The sequence below is a fragment of the Pteronotus mesoamericanus genome, unplaced genomic scaffold (genome assembly GCF_021234165.1).
Source record: "Pteronotus mesoamericanus isolate MK-2021 breed Mesoamerican mustached bat unplaced genomic scaffold, CSHL_Meso_final contig_163, whole genome shotgun sequence".
Taxonomy (NCBI): domain Eukaryota; kingdom Metazoa; phylum Chordata; class Mammalia; order Chiroptera; family Mormoopidae; genus Pteronotus; species Pteronotus mesoamericanus.
In genome coordinates this window covers 1,496,615-1,516,892 of record NW_026555064.1, presented here as the reverse complement: position 1 = coordinate 1,516,892, position 20,278 = coordinate 1,496,615, and the positions used below count along the sequence as shown (strand labels likewise).

Below are 20,278 nucleotides of genomic sequence, written 5' to 3'. Positions count from 1 at the left end.
CTAGCAGCTACTCTATGGATAGCATAATTCTGGAAGTTTTAAGGAAGAAGGTATAGAGAAGGAAATGACACTTCAGATTTTTATGGTAGGGCAATGTAGGCCTACTTTTAATGGAGATCTTTTAAACTTGCAGGTCAAGTATAGTTTCTCTTTAAATCACATATATATGTGTGTATGCATTTTGAGGGCACACAAGCAGGTTTTGTCACTCCTGTCTTTCTACTTTTAATAACACACTTCAACGACAGCACAGTTTTGCATGACATATAAAGTTAATATTCAGTATAATAATGCTGTAAGTATGATGATGAAGTTTAATAGAAGTATCTTTTTCCTATTTTAAAAGAAAAAATTTTCTATAGCTATTAAATTCATTTAATGCTCTGTGATCTGGGAATGTCACATCCATTTTTTTTTTCTTGGCTGCTATTGAAATGCTTTAGCTTTAATGGCAAGTTTGCAGTAAATAATAGTGTTTCTTTGTGCCCTGAACAAATATAGTTTTAAAAAATGTTTAAGTAAACATATATAGCCAAGGAGAAAAACTAAATAACAAAATGCATATCATACTTGTACTGGGAAAAAGGAATATATGCATATGGAGAATGTGCTAGCTTTAATGTACTTGTAATAAGAGAATCAGAAAATGAAAAATACTTATTTTGTCATAAAAGTTGTTGCAAGCATTTGTATCTTCTTAATAATTCATGTGGATTATTGGGCTATATAACTTCCTTTGGAATATTCTTTTTCTAGGGGGAGTAAAGAGGGGTGTTAAAAAAGCAAGTAAATAAGAAGTATCTTATTCCAGTAAACTTAAATGTGGGAAACTGCTAAATGACCCTGAAATTATTCTTCTGCTTGAGTATCATTTTACTAATATATAGTAATCATTTTTTTGAACAAAAGGAAAGAAATTGAGTTTATTAAGGTCTTTGATATTTAATTAGGAGAAAAGAAAAAACTTTGTATTAGTTCTTTGAAATTAGTTTATATTTTCAAAGCATATTTAATAACTGGATTTACCAACTTAGTTTTTTGAGAAAATGATAAACAAATGATGAAGTAATTGATGAAAATGGACCTTTACTTTGGAATTCATTGTAGCTAAATTAAAAATGCTGTACTATGTGTTTTTCATTCATAGTAGATATAGTCTAGAATGAAACATTTCCCTGAAAATCTAAAACTATATTGGAAAATCTATTTTTCAAAAACATTGACAGAAATTCATTGTTGCACTAAAGCTCAGTTGTTTTTTAAAAATATTTTTATTCTGTAGTCTTCTCTCTTACTTTTCTTTTGGTTTCCACCAAAGACATCTACTATACCAGTGAAATCAACTAGAAACAATGTGTGCATAGGAAATTATAGGGCCAAATGCAGGTCTAGTTACAGAAAACTTGACCACGTGAATGTTACAAGCAAATGCTGGGTGATATTAAGGTCTTCATTGGAAATACTTCCTTGAAAAATAAATGGAGTCCACTCATTGTAAATATGATAGCCAAATTAACCTCAACACCAAATGCATAGCTGAGTTTGTAGATTAGAAGGAACCATTTGTAGACCAAACTGTGGAGTGGAAAATAGGGAGAAACACAGAGCATGATATATTATAAAGTGTTTTATCTTTTTCAAACATTGTCATAAGTCAATTTTTAGTTTCTAAAATTCTATTTATTATGTAGTATAAAGACTATAAGTATATTATATCAGCTAAACTCAATAGTAATCCAGAGTTTTAATATACTGGGGGTGGCTAGACCATTGCTCTCAAGGGCAAACAGTGGCAAGAGACCCTGTTTGCCCCTCAGTCCCTGCTCTGTCCTCCTGAAACCCGTCCCCTGCCTTCCACACCAAACTTCACTGAGAATCTCACTGCAGAGACCTGAGCCCACCCTCTCACCTATGACCCCTAGAGCCCTGTCCCCAGCCCTCTCACCTGCCTTGGCTTCCTCCCTGTTGAAGCGATTGTATCCAACAATTCAGTTCGATGATATTTCTGATGTAAAGTTTTGACGCGATCTTAAAAGATGTCTGCTTCAGTGAGTTCCAGTCAGAAGGGTTTCTGAAACACGATGGTTTAAATGGGGGTTGTGGGCTAGCCGGAGAAATGAGTTGTTATTTACATCATTTTTATGCTGAAGTGCTTTCCCTGCTTCAAGCAACTCACATGCAAGGGCTGTCTGGTGGCGGGGTGGGGGTGGGGCACCTCTGCCTCCAGGTGTGACCCTGCCCAGGGGAGGCGTCAGCTGTGAGTTACACGGAGCCAGAAGCTCATGCGAGGTGGCTCAGATCCCTTTGAGACTGTGTCATCTCTACAGGGGCCAGAGCGGGCTTTGGGGTCAGAGGGACTCAGTGGGCCAGGGGATTGGTCCTTTTGATTGGCCAGGGCCAACTGGTTGAATCTTTGCTCAGTGCAGCCAGATTGAGGTGGGAGTTCATGCTGCTAAAAGGGGTGAGGACAGGAAAAATGGCCAACTCCAAGAGGGCCTCCCTCTCCACCCAGAAGCACCAGCTGGCACCAGAGTGGGCTCCCTGAACCCCACGCACACTCCGCCTACCCTCTCTCTACCCAAAAGGCCCTTCTCCAGGTGGTGCCAGCATCAGCAGTGTTCCTGACTAACAGCTTTTTTAAATGCAGTGTTTCTCTGTGCAAAATGGTTTGTTGATATAACTAGGTCACATAATGCTGTTGGGGGCAGAGGCTTGGCATTCCAGTAGTCCTTGGCTTAATTCTGGGCTCTGCCACTTACTACCTGTGGGACCCTGGCCAACCTACGCAGCATTTCTTCCTGTGATCGCTCATTTGTAATGGGAGGGAGATAACACCAGCTCCTAAAATAGTTCTCAAGATTGTCTGAGATAATGTATTGATGTTTCAAAGACTTGGCACATTACATGCTCGATATGTCATATTATTGTTATGGATGTGTTAGATTTTCCAAATATTGCCTCCAAATCTTAGGAGGAATACAGGTTCCTAGAGCCCAGAAGCCCTTTGCTAATCTGATTACAGCTAAACCAGAAAAGAAATTGTGGTCATGCTTCAGAGCAGTGTCCACAAAGGAAAGGTAGCCTTGGGTTGGAACTGATGTGAATAGGAGCATTATTTGTGGCCATGTGTGGCCTATTTTTGAACCTGAGCACTGCTTGACGGACAACCCAACTGTAGTGGAAAGGAAACCCACCTCTGCTTACCTGCCACTCAGTCCCTCAGTGGGGCTTGGTGTAGTCTGGGGGAGGAACAGCTGGGTTTTATACTACGCTGGTGCTGGAGACCACTCCCCTTGGACTTGCCTTCTGCACCATGCACATTTGCTGGACTAGCTTTCCTAGCCTGCAATGAATCCTCCTCTTCCAAATGGAAAATCGCTGAGGTGTGACTTAACTATACAATGATGATTAAGCAAAGATCCTTGAAGATCCTTAGGGCGACTGCCTCTCATCAATAAGAGTTTCTTTATTCTTACTGCTTTTCTAGAAGAAAAGAGACCTTAATTAGCCTCTCCCATTGTTTCTCTTCAAATGGCAGCTGGAGCTGCTTAATATGTGAGTGGAATCCCTTGGTTGTCAGACTATTGCAGGGCTCAGAACTTTGCAGGCAGGAAGAAGCTGAAGTGGATACACTATGGGCATGAGAGGCAGAGGGCTTGGGACCTGGCCATCTGAGATATATGAGCCCTAGGTCTAATGAGGCAGCATGGCGGGTATTTCCTGTAGTGAAGTTTGTCTGCATTGAATGAGCAGATATGCACAGAAGGACTGCGTGAACTGTTTTCACTGAAATACAAAATAGATTCTCTCCAGGAGATGAAGAAGTACATTTCAATTCATCCAAAACTGAGATCACTTCACAAGTCTTACATAACTTATAACAGTTTGTGAGAAGGAGGAAGGGTGCCAGCTGCCTCTTTGTTGATGGGGAAACTAGGCCCTGCAAAGGCTGGGACCTCAATCTGGCCAGTTTAGAAGGCCTTCTACCACCACCCTAAAACGCTTCCCAAAGTGGGATTCAGCTACAATACTTATAAGCCTGAATTCATTTGTTTGAATTTCAATCTTTATCATTACATTTATCAACCTGAGTTCTTTCATTGTATATTTTTCCTTCTCCATATTAAAAGGACAAGTTGGTTTCGTTGCTACCCCTTTTTTAAAAATTTTTTTAATTTTTTTTAGATAAAAACAAACATCTGAATGGCTAAATAATCATAAAATATTTCACAGGTGTTTACAATTTATTTTCCAATGAAGATCAAAATTTGACATTTTCTTATTACCATTAAACACTTTATAGATTTTTTTCTTGATCCCATTTCAGTTTTATACGGATTTGGATTCAATCCTTATCTAAGAACAAGGAGAACGAGAGCAATTGTGGGCACATTACAAGCACTCCGGAAAGATTTGTGAATGATAGAATGGAATTATATAACTATTAAGAGGCTGACATCGCCATTAAAAGTATCAATGGAATATTAAAGCCTCATTTTTATGAGAGTAATAAATTGTCCATTTCTTATGATTTATCACATATAAACCTCATGCATAGTTGTTAGAAATACAGACTTCTAACTCTTGCTCTACTACTAAATGTGCGTGACTTCTGTAATAAAACAAAATGCTGTGTTAAAAATAAATATGCAAATAGTGCTCTAGAAAACTTAATAGTTTCACTTCTCTTTCTCCTAGTCTTCATTAGCTATTATCTAAAGTAATAAATGTTACAGGCATGTCTGAATCACCATTAAATAATGAATGTGAACTAACAGCAGCATAGCAACTCTAATAGTTTTGTTACTGAAGGCATCCTCCCCCTCCCCCCATCCGGGAAAGTGGACATTAACTATTCTTCTTAGTGTTTACAGTCAAAGGGATGGCGGAAGGAAAGGAATGGAATACCTACCGCGGTGTTCTCCCGGAGAGGGGCTTTCGGGCAGCTCTGGAGAGGATGTAACTGGTAATAACCGAGAACATGTCCCACATTGACAGAAACCGCCACCAGTAAAGTTTTATTGTGAAATACAAAGGGACAACCCACATCTGCAACCGCTGTTGCAGTTGTCACCGGCTGTTGGAAAAATGGACAGAAAGTCTCTTTCAGTGACTGAGGGCCCGGGATGGCATGTCTGTTAGTAAACGGCTCCGAAGCCGCTCGGGGCGGCGGGGGGTGGGGGGGGTGGGGGGGGGCGGAATCGCGGGTCTGTAACACTCCGCGGGCCCCCCGCCCATCTGCAGACTGTTCTGAACACGCACAGTTACGCAGCGGATCAGCACAACTATCTGAAAATTCGAATGGGAAATAATCCAAACTATCCAGCTTCTGACACCTCCTTTCTTTTGGATATTTCAGATGAAAGCCACTTTAGGCATGAACAATTACGATTTTGGACAAGCGAGCCTCCTTTTGGCCGCGGAATTGGAGACACCGATGCCTGTCCTGCCTGCCTGTGCTGAGGTCGGGGTCCAAGGAGGTCACGGCCGCCGGGGGCTCAGGGGCTGCTGTCACCGCCATGGGCACGTGTGCAAATGCAGTGATCTCAGAGCGGGAAGTGGTGTCTGGGCAGCTTCTGGGACCACTTCTGTCTGTGGTCCCAGGGCACTCTGCAGGATTAACCCTTGAATCCCAGCTCTGGGGTTACGTCAGCCCTGCTTAGCAGATTTGCAACCCACCGTGTGCTTCTTGGCTCTCCTCTTCGGTTTCTGGGGCCTTTTCCAGGCAACCCCAAGGTGTGGGTCAGACCATGTCCTGTCCCCTGTGTATAACCCTCTGTGGCCTGTACCAATGACCTGGCTCCAAGCAGCCTCAGATGGCCCTGTAAGTTGGCTGGCCTCAGGCCCATGTGGCAGAAAGGAGGACTGCACTGATGGGCTGTGGGCCAGTGACTTGATATGGCTACCACAGTGTCTGACACTCCTTTAGATCAGGCCTAATACCAGCTTTCCGCCTCTCTTGTGAAAAGCAGGCAGGTTTAGACAATAGCAATAATCTTTGGTCTTTTATGCTTTATCACATCTAGGCTAACCACCTATTATTTGCTCAGCGTGAGAGGGGAATGGCAATGAGGTTTTGTCTCAGGTATAGACTTTGATTGATAGTTGCACCTGGCAATGGTCTGTTGAGGAGGATTTTAATGGCCCAGGCCCTGGTTTTGTGGGAAACAGTATAATAATTGATTGATTATGTCTGCCAGTGATACAGCGATATTTGTTGGGGTATGCTTGTCATCTGAGTATAAAAAAGACTGGTATCACGTATTTGTTTTCTTTACTCTCTTCGTATTTGTGATAAAAAGAGGTGGCTTTTTAAAAAAGTCTGTGGATGTATTTTTTGGGTTCTTTAATGAGATCTTGGTTATAATAGTTTAAAGGTCAATAACCAAAATTATTTGATAGGACTTCAAGATGTAAATGAAAAAGGCAAGGTCACAGTTATTCTTCCATCTATGTCAAATAAGAAGACATTTCCCAGGCTTCTCATTCTCTTTTTAGTGCTTCATCCCTATAACCTGGATCTGAAATCTTAGAATTGCTCTAAATCTTTCCAAGAACAGTACACAGTTGTTATTATACATATGCATTCAAACAAAACTATGCATGGAGCAAATCTGAGGTAACTATCTAAAGATATAATGTGCTATACGCTACAGTTTGTTTTCAAATTCCAGGCAGTACTTTCAGGATACATATTCTTTATTCTTGCCTGAATTAATCAGATAATTGCTTTAATTTTCCTCCCTACTTTGTGAGTATGGTCAAAGCTACTGAATGGGTTCGCAACTTTGTTTATGAAATAGAGATATATAGATCTAGGTACAAATAGATAGATATAGATATCCAAATAGGAAAAACAGGCTTTCCTTAAGGAAGTAGAGTAGTTTTCATGAGATCCAGAAAGCACATGAGAGCAGACCAAGACAAGATTTGGTCCCTTTAATATTTAGCACTGACAACTTTGGCTGTCTACTGTTGATGGCAAGAGTGTGCAGCTCCTTAAAAAAAATCTCATCAGTATTTTAGTCCTTCATTTCCTTTTTGCTTATAAGGGAGATAGTTACCTATGATATATTATAGGTTTTGAATTATTTTTAGTGCATTACTTCTGATATCAAAGAAGGAAATGGACATGAACTCCACCTTTCATTTGCATTTCTCATTTTTCTATTTTAAGAAACTGATTCATCTTTTTATTTCCCCCATAAATATGCTAAAGTTTTTTTAAATAAAAAAATTGAGTCAGTTCATTTTAATTCAATGCAACTACCGTGCTCCTATATTTTATACTTTAGGTTATAAATCAAACTTTACGAGACTAATCTACTTCTTCAAATCAGTGGAGTTACAATCTATGATAGTTTGAAGTGACGATTGGAGTATATATTTATAAAGTTAGTTTTTTTCCTGTGGATTTATAAGTACAACCCATTTCTAGAAGATCCCAAATTTCTCTTACTTGATACCTGGATTTAATGAACAGAGAATAACAATGTTCAAATGTATAGCTATGCTACTTTTTAAAAATAGGCCTTGGAGATCAGAAATAAAAAGAAAGCAAAAAAGTCATTTTAATGTATTCTGTATGCAAGTATTTAATTTCTTAACTACCTTTAAAGTGTAAGCCCAGCACACATTTTCTCAACATCCAAGGCAAAAGGTCAGAAATTTGCACTATGAATTCAATAATTGTATGGAAAAGTGCTTTTGAAATGAGGGCCACATTTCATAGCAATTTAAAAGATTCTTTATCAATTTCCAGAGCAGTTAAAACTTCTCATTTTTAAAAGTAACTGCTACATATGAAATGTAGGAATGTTGTGCCTCATAAATAAACACATGAAATATGTGAAATTGAGGGGCATGCATGCAACGGAGGAAGCCTGGCAACTGGGACACATTAATAATGCCAGAGGGGTCACCATCTGGGCATGTGCATATAAAACACATCTGCGTGACTGGCCAAGGGCAGCCCTGCATCTGGATCCCATCACCCACATTCTCCACCCACACGTCATGGCAGGAGGAATGTCCCGATGAATCAGATGCTGCCCGATGGTACCGTGCTTTTTATTTTACATGCACATAAAGAATCGGAAAAGAATTGCAGGTTAAGACAAAACAAAGATATCTTTTCATTTGTCTATTTGTACAGGATGATGAATGTGTCACACAATGAGGAAGGCAGGCGGGCAGGAAGGAAGGAAGGGAAGGAGGGAGGGAGGGAGGGAGGGAAGGGAGGAAGGGAAGTTACAAAAAAGGTGATGTTCGTTTCCTTTGCACAGCAAATCCCATACTACTGTGTTTGCAGCCATTTGTTCACGTGTCTGTGTGTGTTTGTGTGGGTGGGCTGGAGGGAGAGCAGGGGCATGCTAGAGGTGAGCAGAAAATCATCATGTACATAAATGACTCCAACAAATATTGTGCTATTGGTACAAAGGCATTGAAGGAAAGCGTGGACATAAACCAAATAAGTAAAATTATGGAATTGTGGCATATGGAGGAATCTTAGAAATTCATTTGGTCCAGATTTCTATCTTCAAATCAATTCAGACTGCTGACTTTACTATTTAACTTGTTAAAGGAGATTCTGCAATATTACATTAAGTATGTATGTATTTGTGCCTTGCCTCATTTTAAAAAGATTTAACAGGCCTAATACTTTATTGGTATAGTAGTGCTATGGTCTAGTGTTTCACAGCTATTAATAGACAGGAAGTTTGATTTAAATAGAGCAGTGTTTCAGTCTATGGCAAATGATCTGCCAGTGTATTGAGGCAAATTATCAGTGTGTCTGAAACCCAGCTTCTGTGTGTGTAGTCATCAGGCCTTCTAATGATTTGAAGGGAAGGAGGAGGGTTCTTTTTTGGCACCCTCCCCACTATTTCCTGCAGATATGAAAAGTAGGATATATAAAAGAAGGTGAAGAGAGTGGTGTTGAATGGAATTTTATTTTTAATTAAATGCTGTTAAAATCATTTAGAAATCATTTAACTTTGAGGCTCTGCTTATGTCTACACCATTTCAACTGGAGAGAAATTCAAATATCCAGATGCTCTATGTTATGCTATGCTAAAATATGAGTATTTGGAAACATCCAGGTCTTTACTTTAGTATCCCACACCAAACAAGAACTTTTCACTTTCTATCTACTTTCTCTGCACTTTTTGGTGTCTGTTAAGAGCAGTTAATATTATATTTTTAAACTTTATTTTCTAAATAACCTGGTTCTTTCACTTTATGTATTTACACTAAGCTGCTCTGATATACACAGACTCTACAGACCACAGAGCACCATCTGCCTAGAAAATTTAAATGATCACTCCAGAGGATAAATATATTTGTTAAAAGATGTATCTGAAAATGTTCTGAGCTATTTGGATTAGTCCCTCATCTCTGACGTACATGGTCCAAATTATGCATGAAATAATGTGAAAATAATACTTTATGTGTAATAAAAATACCTTCAGGGTATAAATAAATGTATAAATAATAATTGGTGGACAAAGCTGTTCACATATATTATTGTGTGCATTTCCTACTTCTTTTTAAACTTCCTCCTTTTGCTTATCTGTAAATTCCCACCCCCACCAACTGCCACGATTTACAGAATGTTTTCATCCCAGTATACATATATAGCAGTATCAGAATTGTTAACTTGTACCCTCGTGGGAAACAATTTTGTCAACAAGGGTACAGTGCTTGTGTTCAGTTTCCAGTGCCTTAATCTTACACAGATTCGTCTCCTTTCCAAAGGTACTTGGAGCAACACCTTAACCCCCAGTGCCCTTCAGTCAGGTTGTTTCCTGCATTTGTGATGCAGTTACATTCTCTCGTCAACATCTGCATTTCTCCCTGGGAAACCCAATCTCCTAAATGATTTTTTAAAAACTGCCTACCTTAAGGTCTATTTCTATGCACTGCGTAGTTCATTAGGATATGACAAATGCATAATGTCTGTATCCAAAATTACAGTATTATACAGATCAATTTTACTGCCCTGAAATAACTTTTTCATTTGTTTATCCTCTTTCCCTCCCTGAACCACTGGCAACCGTGTCCAAAAAAACAACAACAACAAAAAAACCCCTCAAAAACCCCACTATTTTACTCTCCCTATAGTTTTGCATTTTTCAGAATGTTGTATAATTGATTCATATGGTATGTGGCCTTTTTGTATTGGCATGTTTTACCAAAGTTCCTTTATGTCTTCTCACGGCTTGATAGCTCCTACCTTTTTATTGCCTACTAATATTCCATTGTATGGAGGTGGCGCAGTTTGCATATTTATTCATATTTTAAAGGACATCTTTTATTGCTTCCAGTTTGGGGTGCTATAAATACTTGGGTGCAGCCCTGACTGGTGTGGCTCAGTTGGTCAGGCATCATCCCGCGAAGTGAAAGGTCGCTGGTTAGGTTCCCATTCAGGGCACATGCCTGGGTTGTAGTTTGGTCTCTCATTGGGGTGCATATAAGAGGCAACCGATTGATGTTTCTCTCCCTCTCTTTCTCCTTCCCTTCCCCTCTCTTTAAAAATAAATAAAACCTTTAAAAAACTATTTGGATGCAGGTTTTTGTATAGATGTAGGCTTTCAATTCAATTGGGTAAACACTTAGTAGCATGATCGCTGGGTCGTGTGATAAGACTATGTTTAGCTTTGTGGGAGACTGGTAAAGTGCCTCCAAAGTGGCTCTACCATTTTGCGTTCGCACCAAGAGTTCCTGCTGCTCTGTTCCTCATCGGCATTGGGAATTGTTGGTGTTCTTGATGTTAGCCATTCTAACAGGTATGCATGGTATCTCATTGCTTTACTTTGCCACTTCCTAATGACATATGATGATCATATTTTTTTCATATAAGCTCTCTTTTCAGATTTTTTTGCCATTTAACTGAGCTATTTTCTTATGATTGAGTTTTAAGTATATTTTATATAACAATTCTTTGTTAGATATATATTTCACAATTACTTTCTCCCAGTCTGTAGCTTGTATTTTCATTATTTTAACAGTATCTCACAATACAGGTTTAAATTTCAATAAAATCCAGCTTATCAGTATTTATGCTTTCTTTCGTGGATCATGCTTTTGGTGTTGTATCTGAAAACTCATCATCAAACTCAAGTTCGCCTAGATATTTTTCCTATGTTATCTTCTAGGAGTTTTGGAGTTTTGCATTTTATATGTGCATTTACAGGTGCATGATTAATTTTAAGTTAATTTTTGTGAAATATGTAGATTTTATGTCTAGGTTCTTTTTTTTTTGCATATGGATGTTTTAGCACCATGTATTGAAAATACTATCCTTTCTCCATTGAATTGCCTTTGCTCCTTCATCATGAGTCAGTTGGCTATATTTGTGTGCGTCTATTTATGGGCTTTCTATTCTCTTCCATTGATCTATGTATCTATTCTTTCATCAATATCACATTGTATTGATTACTATAGCTTTACAGTAGTATTTAAGTTGTATAGTGTGAGGTTCTCCAACATTGTTCTTCTTCAGTGTTTGATTTCTATTCTGGGTGTTTTTCCATATTAACTGTAGAATGAGTTTGTCAATATCCACAAAATTGCTTGTTGGGATTTTGATTGGGATTGTATTGAACCTATAGGTCAAGTTGGGAAAAACTGACATCTTGACTATATTGAATCTTCCAAGCCATGAACACAGATTATCTTACTATTTATTTGAGATCTTACCAGGTTTTTTTTTTCATGTAACTCTTGTACGTATTTTGTTAGATTTATACTTTAGTACTTCCTTTTTGGAGGTACTATGGTAAACAGTATTGCATTTTAATTTCAAATTTCAATTGTTCATTGCTAGTATATAAGAAAGCAATTGACTTTTGTATATTGATCTTTTGTCTACAACCTTGCTATAATTACTTCTTAGCTCCAGGATTTTTTGTTGTTGTTGTTGAATTTTCAATATAGACAATCATGTCATCCATGAACAAAGATGGTTTTATTTCTTCCTTCCCAATCTGTATGTCTTTTTATCCTCCTCTTCTCCATTTTTTGGGTCTTATTGTACTAGCGAGGACTTTCAGTACAATGTTGAATTAGAGTGGTGCAAAGGAATATTCTTATCTTCTCCCTTATCTTAGGAGGAAAGTATCCAGTAAATGTTAGCTATAGGATTTTTAAAAAATAAATATTCCTTATCAAGTTGAAGAAGTTTCCCTCTGTGTCTAGTCTGCTAGAAGTTTTTATATGAATGGGTGTTGGACCTTGTCAAATGCCTTTTCTATATCTATTAATATGACCATGTGGTTCTTTTTTTAACCTCTTGATGTGATTGATTACATAATCTGATTTTTATCTGTTGGACCAATCTTATGTACCTAGAATAAAACCTACTTGGTGTATAATTCTTTTTATATGTTGTTTAATTCAATTTGCTAATTTCATTGAGCATTTCACATTTATGTTCATGAAAGATACTGGGCTATAGTCTCTCTTTCTCATGTCTTCATCTGGCCTTGGTACTAGTGGTATTATTGTAATGCTGGCCTCAAAGAATGACTTCTTACTTGTTCCCACTGCTTCTATTTTCTGAAAGAGATTGTGGAGAATTGGTATCATTTCTTCCTTAAATGTAGATTTCACAGTGAAACCGTATGGGCTTGGTGCTCTTTTTTGGAAGGTTATCGATGATTGATTCAATTTTTAAAAATAGATCTAGGCCTATTCAAATTATCTATTTCTCCTGTGTGAATTTTGGTATAGTTTGTGGCTTACAACGAATTTGCCTATTTTATCTAAGTTATCCAAATTTGTGGGCATAAAATTGTTTACAATATTCCTTTATTTTCTTTTTATGGCCATGAGGTCAGTAATGAAGCCTACTTTTTCTAATATTAATTATTTGTGTTCTCAATCTTATTTTTCTTTGTTTTTCTTGGTTAGCTGGCTAGAGGTTTAGTAAATGTATTGATCTTTTCAAAGAACCAACTTTTGGTTTCCTTGAGTTTCTTATTGATTTTGTTTTTAATTTTACTGATTTCTGCCCTAATTTTTATTAGTATTTTTTTGATGTGTAGCTTAACTTCTTCATCTTTTTAAAAATATTTTATTTATTTCTTTTTAGAGAGAGAGGACGGGAGGGAGAAAGAGAGGAAGAGAAACATCAGCATGTGGTTGCCTCTCCCACGCCCCTCACTGGGGACCTGGACCACAACCCAGGCATGTGCCCTGACTGGGAATTGAGCCAGCGACCTTTTGGTTTGCAGGTGGGCACTCAATGCACTGAGCCACACCAGCCAGGGCTTAACTTCTTCTTCTTCCTCCAGTTTCCTAAGGTAGGTGTTTAGTTTACTGATTTTAGATCTTTTTTCTTTTCTAATGTGTGCATTCCATGCTAAAAATTCCCCCCCAACACTGCTTTTGCTGCATTTCACAAATTTTGATGTTTTATTTTCATTTTAATTTTGTTCAAATTATTTTTTAGTTTCTCTTGAGTCTTCTTTGCCTCACGTGTTATTTAGTATTGTTACTTAATGTCCAAATATTTGGGTATTGTTTTCTGCTTTCAGTTATTGATTTCTAGTTTAATTTTTGTGGTCTGAGAGTATACACCTGACTCTGGAACAGCACAGGGGTTGGGCACCATCCCCCACCGCCCAGCCAAAAATTTGCACGTAACTTAAATTGGCCCTCTGAAATAAGCACATCCCCAGCCTCAGACTGAAGACATTGTTTTGAATCCACAGTTGTTTGAACCCACAGATGTGAAACTTGGGGATATGGAGGACTGACTGTATATTTATTGAAAAAAATGTGCATGTAAGTGGACTTGTGCAGTACGAACCTGTTTGTTCAAGGGTCAACTGCACTTTGTATGATTTTTTACTCTTTCAAATTTGTTTTGGTGTGTTTTATGGCCTATAATGTGAATGTTTCATGTGAGCTTGAGAAGCACGTGTACTCTGCTGTTGTTGGATGAATTATTCTATAAAAGACAATGGAAGTCAGTTGATCAATAGTGCTGTTCAGACCACCTATATCCTTACAATTTCCTGCCTGCTGGATCTATCAACTACTGAAAGAGGGTGTTGAAATCTCCAAATACAATGGTGGATTTGTACATTTCTCCTTGCAGTTTCATCAGTTTTTGCCTCATATAGTTTGATGTTCCGTTGTTAGGAACATATATGTTAAGAACTGCTGTGTCTTTTTGAATAACTGACCCCTTTATCATTATGTAATGCTCCTCCTTTTCCCTGATAATTATCCTTGCTCTGAAGTCTGCTTTGCCTGAAATTAATATAGCTTAATCCAGCTTTCTTTTGATTAGTGTTACTATGATGTATCTTCCTCCAAACCTTCACTTTTAACATAGCGGTATTTTTACCACTTCTTCAGAAATTCTATGTTAGGTATTTCTATTTCGCAGAAATACCTAATAACCATTGTTACTAGGAAACTATGGTTAAAATATATTTAAGGAGCTTCTTTAAAAAATATGAGAGTATAACTAATGAGGTTTCATTCCAGTCTCCTTCATTTGAAAAAAAGTTGCAATATAGAGGATGTTTATTTTAATTAACAAGACAATAGTGACATGGCAGCAAGTTGATGCATTTGCTTAAAAAAGAACAAACCAAGATTCCTTCTTCTAAGTAAAATGTACAAAATTGCCTAAATTTAATTATTATACAGAACTCAAAAGAATTCCCTTAGACCCTGTGCCCACAGAAAATAATTTTTATGATGGGTAGAAGAAAAATAAAATACTGATCTAAGTCAGCACTTCATATGTCATGGCAAGCCTTTTTATAAATGACCAGCCCAAGACCCAGACCCACGCAGAGTGGTGAGTGAGGACCTTCTTCCTGTGCAGTGCTTCTCCACATAGGCCACACTCAAGTCTAAACCATTAATCACCAAAATGTGGCCCAGGACCCTCTGGGAACTTGGTAGGCATGCAAATTATTGGGCACCTATTGAATCAGAAACCCTGGGGATGGGCCCTGAGAATCTGATTTAACAAGCCCTCCAGGGGATGCGCCCTGAGATGCGAGAACCACTGCTCTGAGCGTTGCGAATGCAAGGGCTCAAGCCCAACAATGCCCATCCAATGCCCCTGAGGCCGTGAGATGGCAAAATTCTAGTGGATGTGCTTGGGTGGGATTGGTCTGTGAAAATGGGTGGTGCGGAAAGTGGCTGAGTTCAGTGCAGTGTTTGCATTAACAGCCTCTGTGGATATGCACGCCGTCAGTGCCAACCCAGTGAATGGCTAATGGAACAAAGTTAGACGGCCTCAACTGTTTGTTTCCGGCATTCCTATTCTCCTTTTCTGAGCCATTGGCAGAAGTTGTTGACGCACGAAAGGAAATTGGTTTCCTTAAACCAGGGCTTCTCAGTCTTGGCCCCACGGACGTCACGAGGAGCTGTCCTGTGCACAGTGAGCAGCCTCTACCCACTAGATGCCGGTAGCAACTCCCATCCCCCCTCTCTTCCCACTGAGGCGGGAGGATAAAAAAAAAGTCTCCGGATGTGGCCATATGTCTCCTGGGGCCAAAATTGCACCCAGTGGAGAATCACTAACTTCAACAAACCGTTTTCTTCAAAGTGGTAAAAAAAAAAAAAAAAAAAAGGAGGGGTGTGGCAGCAAGAGGAGCAGGTTTGTCGCACCAGGGCGACTTACGTTGTAGGACCGGCCGTGCCTCTGTCCCCACCGCACCAGCACAATCTGAGCAGTGACCGAGGCGGAGAGGAAGATCCAGATCAGCGCCACGTGCATGGACTCGGGGCCCTGGTGCATCCTGTACACCCTCTCCGGCTGCAGGCTGGAACCGGCTAACGAGGTCACCTGCAAAAGGCCTCAGCCTTTGCACATGCAGCAAAAAAAAGAAAAAATAAAATAAAATAAATAAATATAGGCTGAGCTCATAGGAAACAATTGGGAATTTCAAATGTGAGGGTTTTTAACCTTTGTTTGCGAAGTATTCCTTGGTTCTTCCCTTTCCCCCAGCTTGGGGAGAAGGCAGTAGAGAGGAGGAGACTGAGTTTATCAGCAAAACCAATTCCTCTCAGCCCTTAGCTTTTCCATGTGGCTTTGACCTCAGCCTGGTCCTTTCAAGTTAAGTTATAGGGGGAAAAAAAAAATCACTGATGGGTCCTGAACAAACCTGGGTTCCAGTCCTTGGTTGGCCGGTTTATTGCCATGTGGCCCTTTGAAAGTCACTTATAGTCTCTGAGCCTGTTTCCTCATCTGCAAATTTAAAATAATGATCGCTCTGTACATCTCCGAAGCACGTACGCTATTTTATTCATCCCTAATAGTAATAATAATAATTAGAGGAATAATAGATTGAATCATATGAAATCATTTTTTAAAGTCAAACATTTAAAAATATTGGTAACTTCAAGTAATTTCTAATAGTCTCACGTAAAAGGGTATCCTGCTGATGGTGCCTGGAGAGACTGTTATCCATGGAGCTCCTCAGTGAGTTGTATAAATTGTTTTCATTATAAGGAGAAAGAAGAGGCCTAAGTATTATCTTAGATGGGCGTACATATTCAGATGATGGCTGAATGTTCTCGTTTTTCGGTGGACTCTTCGTTTTGCACTATGGTAGAGAAAACCGCTAAGTTGGTGTCATGTTGCTTAACTTCTTGTAGCAGAAGTGGCTTTGAAGAAAGTCACTTGACCTTGGCTGTAAGTAAAATCAGCAGGGGGCTTTTAAAATCACGGTGCCCAAGCTGTACCCTAGATCAATGAAATGAATTAAATGATCAGTTCAGTGCCCATATCAATTAAAAACACCATTGCTGAGCATTATGGGCTGAATTGTGTTCTCTCACCCCCAACCCCAAATTCATATGTTGAAGTCCTATTCCTCAGTGCCTCAGAATGAGACTGTATTTGGAGATACTTTAAAGAGGTAAATAAGGTAAAATGAGGTCATGTGAGTGGGCCCTGATCCAATCTGACTGGTGTCCTTATCAGAGGAGGAGATGAGGACAAGAGCGCACAGAGGGAAGACCATTGAAGGACCTAGTGAGGGGGCAGCCATCTACAAGCCAAGGGAGAGGCCTCAGAAGAAACTGAAAACCACTGACACCTTGACCTTGGACTTCTAGCCTCTAGAACTATGAGAAAATGAATCCCTGTTGTTTAAGCCTCTCAGGCTGTGGCATTTTGTTATGGTAACCCTGGAAAATGGATACAGCTTTCCAGGGGGGGAGCTAGGTGTCAGTCATTTTTTAAGTTCCCCATGTGATGTTGAGAACCACTCAATATCAGGATTGAGAACCACTAGCCTAGAGGAAGAAAGAGCAGTCCAGGGTCAAGATTAGGGAAGAAATGGGAAAAAATGAACATTGCCAATCAATAACTTTATAAATGTTGGTTAGCATTATCTTTCATCCCCAGCGAGGCACCATCAGTCACAAGATCTCTTCAAGTTTCCACTTACGGCTGGTTACGGTTGCATTGAGCTAGAGTACCAGTCAGAAAACACTGCAGGATAATATTCTGTGCCACAAAATAGTGACCTTTTAAAAGCACTTGTTGGATATGTGGGTTGGGTTTTCTCCCTTTGCTAGCATTTCTACAGAGCTACTAACTAAAAAGAGCAGTGTCTCAGAAAAGGACCCCATCCAAATCCCAGGGGTGCCCCCTGCTGGAGAATGCAGAGAAATGAACCCTCAAAGCCTAGTAAATATTCCTGCTTAACTGTTCAGCTTCTTTGGAATAGAATCTTAGAATGTTAGTGCAGGAAGGTATGAAAGATGTACTGAAACCCTTTATGGATGCTGAACTCGATTACAGTTAAGCATCCTGAGGAAAGTTGCATGATTATTAGTCTATGTGTTAGAAGCTCAGCTTAGGAGACAAGAAAAATTTCTAGAAGCTCATTAAAATATACTCATTTCTCCGAAGAGATGATAGGTGAAGAAAAATAAAAGGGTACAAGAATTTAGTTATTAGTTTTTACAGCCTCAAATTCAAAATAACTATTTAATATTCTTTGTAATGAATATAGTTTCAATTTAGGCCATATAAATAGAAGAGTAAGTCTCTCATAAGCTAAAATAGCACTTGCATAGATATAAAACACAATATGCTTTATGACATTAATCTATTTTGTGTATATATAATGAAAATGCATCTCAAATAGTTAAGCTATGTGGAAGTACTATGGAAAGTATAAAGTGATATAAAATGTAGTAAGTATTTCCTATTTTGATTAGGAATACATTCATGATTATTTACCACAAAGCAAAAAAGGAGGGACATTTCATTTTTATTTCATTTCATATGTTGCCCATGATAGGTACCAGAACACAGAGGAAACAGCATGTAAAGAAAGCCAGACATATTTTGTGCCTAAAATAAATACTAAGCTGACATTGCCTTACTTTGAAGAACATAGAAACCCACGTTTAGGACCGCACAGAGCGCACTGTGGCTTTGGTCTACACTGCCTTTGTGCATGCCTGGCTGTGCTAACTCACCTTCTCTATCCTGGGAAATTGACAAATAAAACGAAGGCTTCATTTAATTTCTCAAATGGTTAAGATGGAAATCTAATGTGTAGTATAACGGTGATAAAAAAAAATATACTAATCACTTACTTCCACTTATCATCCACAGAAAAATTTGTGTGAGAGATCTGAAAAACGTAAAAAGAGCCGGAATAATTTAGAGTGAAAGCCCTAATAAAATGTTTGCTTATGGAATTAAAACACACACACGCACACACTTGTGCACAAACCCCCAGACGAAGCAGTAATCAGGTCACTCGCTGTTAATAAATATTTGAGAACCAGATGAGGCGCCATTTAGTTGAGGGTGTAGGAAGTGGACCACCAATAGGCAGTGTCACCCTGGAATCTGGGATACGATGTATAAATCCAAGAAGCCCCAAGCCACATGTTTTGCTGGTGTCTCCAGTGATGCCAATGAGTAAATATCATCTCTGAGTTCAAGGTTATCGAGACAGATCTGACCAGAGGCTGCACTTGTCTGGAGCATTTTTGTGTCCTCTCACTAATTTAATTTAAAGCTTGGCCCCAGGGAAGCAAGTACCTGGCCATGCCCTTGCGGACTGGGCTGGGGAGCAGAGGCCATGCCCAGGAAGGGCTTGTGGATGACCACTTGTCTTGCGCCCGTGTGCTGCCTGCCCTGGATCACTGCCAATGCACTGTGTTTGGCCATGTGAAGGCTAAAAGCCCATCATTGTGCAGTCACCCAGGAGTCTGGTTAAAATGCAAATTTTAATTAGGTAGGTCTGGGGTGGGAACTCTGCATTTCTAATTGGCTCCCAGGTGAGACATTAACTGTTGGTCCCTGGATCACGCAGCTTTGCTACAGGGCACTAAGGGAAAAGCTGCAAGTCCCTCCTAGGGCTGAGCTCTCAGAGGGGCCATGCCTCCTGAGGGCAGAGGTTAAGGCATTGATATCGGCATCCTCCAGGGAGGGCAAATGTCAGCTGCAAAAATGACTGTACCAGTCTCCGGTCCCTCCTGGTGGGCACTCTTCCATCTATAATCTCCTTTGGATGGTCTGGGTTTGGGACCAGCAAGAAAGCCATGGAGTTTCCTTATAGCTTCCCCATTGTAGAGACTAAGTCCCAAATGCATAGTGTGGTCCACAAGGCCCACTGCAACCTAGCTTTCCCCGATCTTTCACTACAAACCTTCATGAGCCCAGGATTTCTGCCAGAGTCTGAGGGACTGTCACCGGCCCCTGCCTTTCCCCACAATCACTCCCCAACACTTTTTCTTTTTTCTTTTACTTCCAAGCAATTTGGTCTGCTGTCCCCTCCATCTAGAATTCCCATTCGCCCTCACCACCAGGTGGCTTGATTTCATCCAACCTCCAAGGCTCAGCTCAAATGCCACGCCCTCATCCGCTTTGCCCATCCCCCTGCCAGGACCCATCTCTCTCTTCTTTGAACCTGTTTTAGGAACAGTAATCTCTTCCTACCCTCTGAGTTATTTTTGTCCTTGTTTTACTTTCTTTCAGGCTGGGAGCTCCCGCCTCTAGTTGCACCCCCTCCAAGCCCCTGTGCAGCGCAGCTCCTGGCGCCTGGTCAGGGCCGAAGCATTGGGCTTGAATCACCACCAGCGCCCGGTGGTCCTCAGAGCTCAGGCATCAGCAGCGCCTCCCAGGAACTAGGCTTGCAAAGGACCAGGCCCTATCCTCAAGGTGAGATACCAGAACGCAGAGGCAGCCGCCTGCATTTGGGCCAGCCCTCCCGGTGATTCTGAAGCACGCTCCGGTTTGAGAGCCACAGGGTCAAGCCTGATGTACGCCCATCAT

The 20,278-nt window shown here is 39.9% G+C and overlaps 1 protein-coding gene across 1 annotated transcript in view; it reads right to left on the bottom strand.

The window, feature by feature from the left end:
• The window catches only part of RNF175 (ring finger protein 175), a 29,112-nt gene extending 10,062 nt beyond the window's left edge, over positions 1–19,050 (bottom strand). Inside the window, 6 exon segments of the mRNA XM_054595675.1 lie at positions 1,468–1,575; positions 4,913–5,058; positions 9,586–9,594; positions 15,653–15,794; positions 18,589–18,669; positions 19,043–19,050. Coding sequence (XP_054451650.1) covers positions 1,468–1,575; positions 4,913–5,058; positions 9,586–9,594; positions 15,653–15,794; positions 18,589–18,669; positions 19,043–19,050 — 494 coding nt within the window.
• Between the last annotated feature and the right edge of the window lie 1,228 nt (positions 19,051–20,278).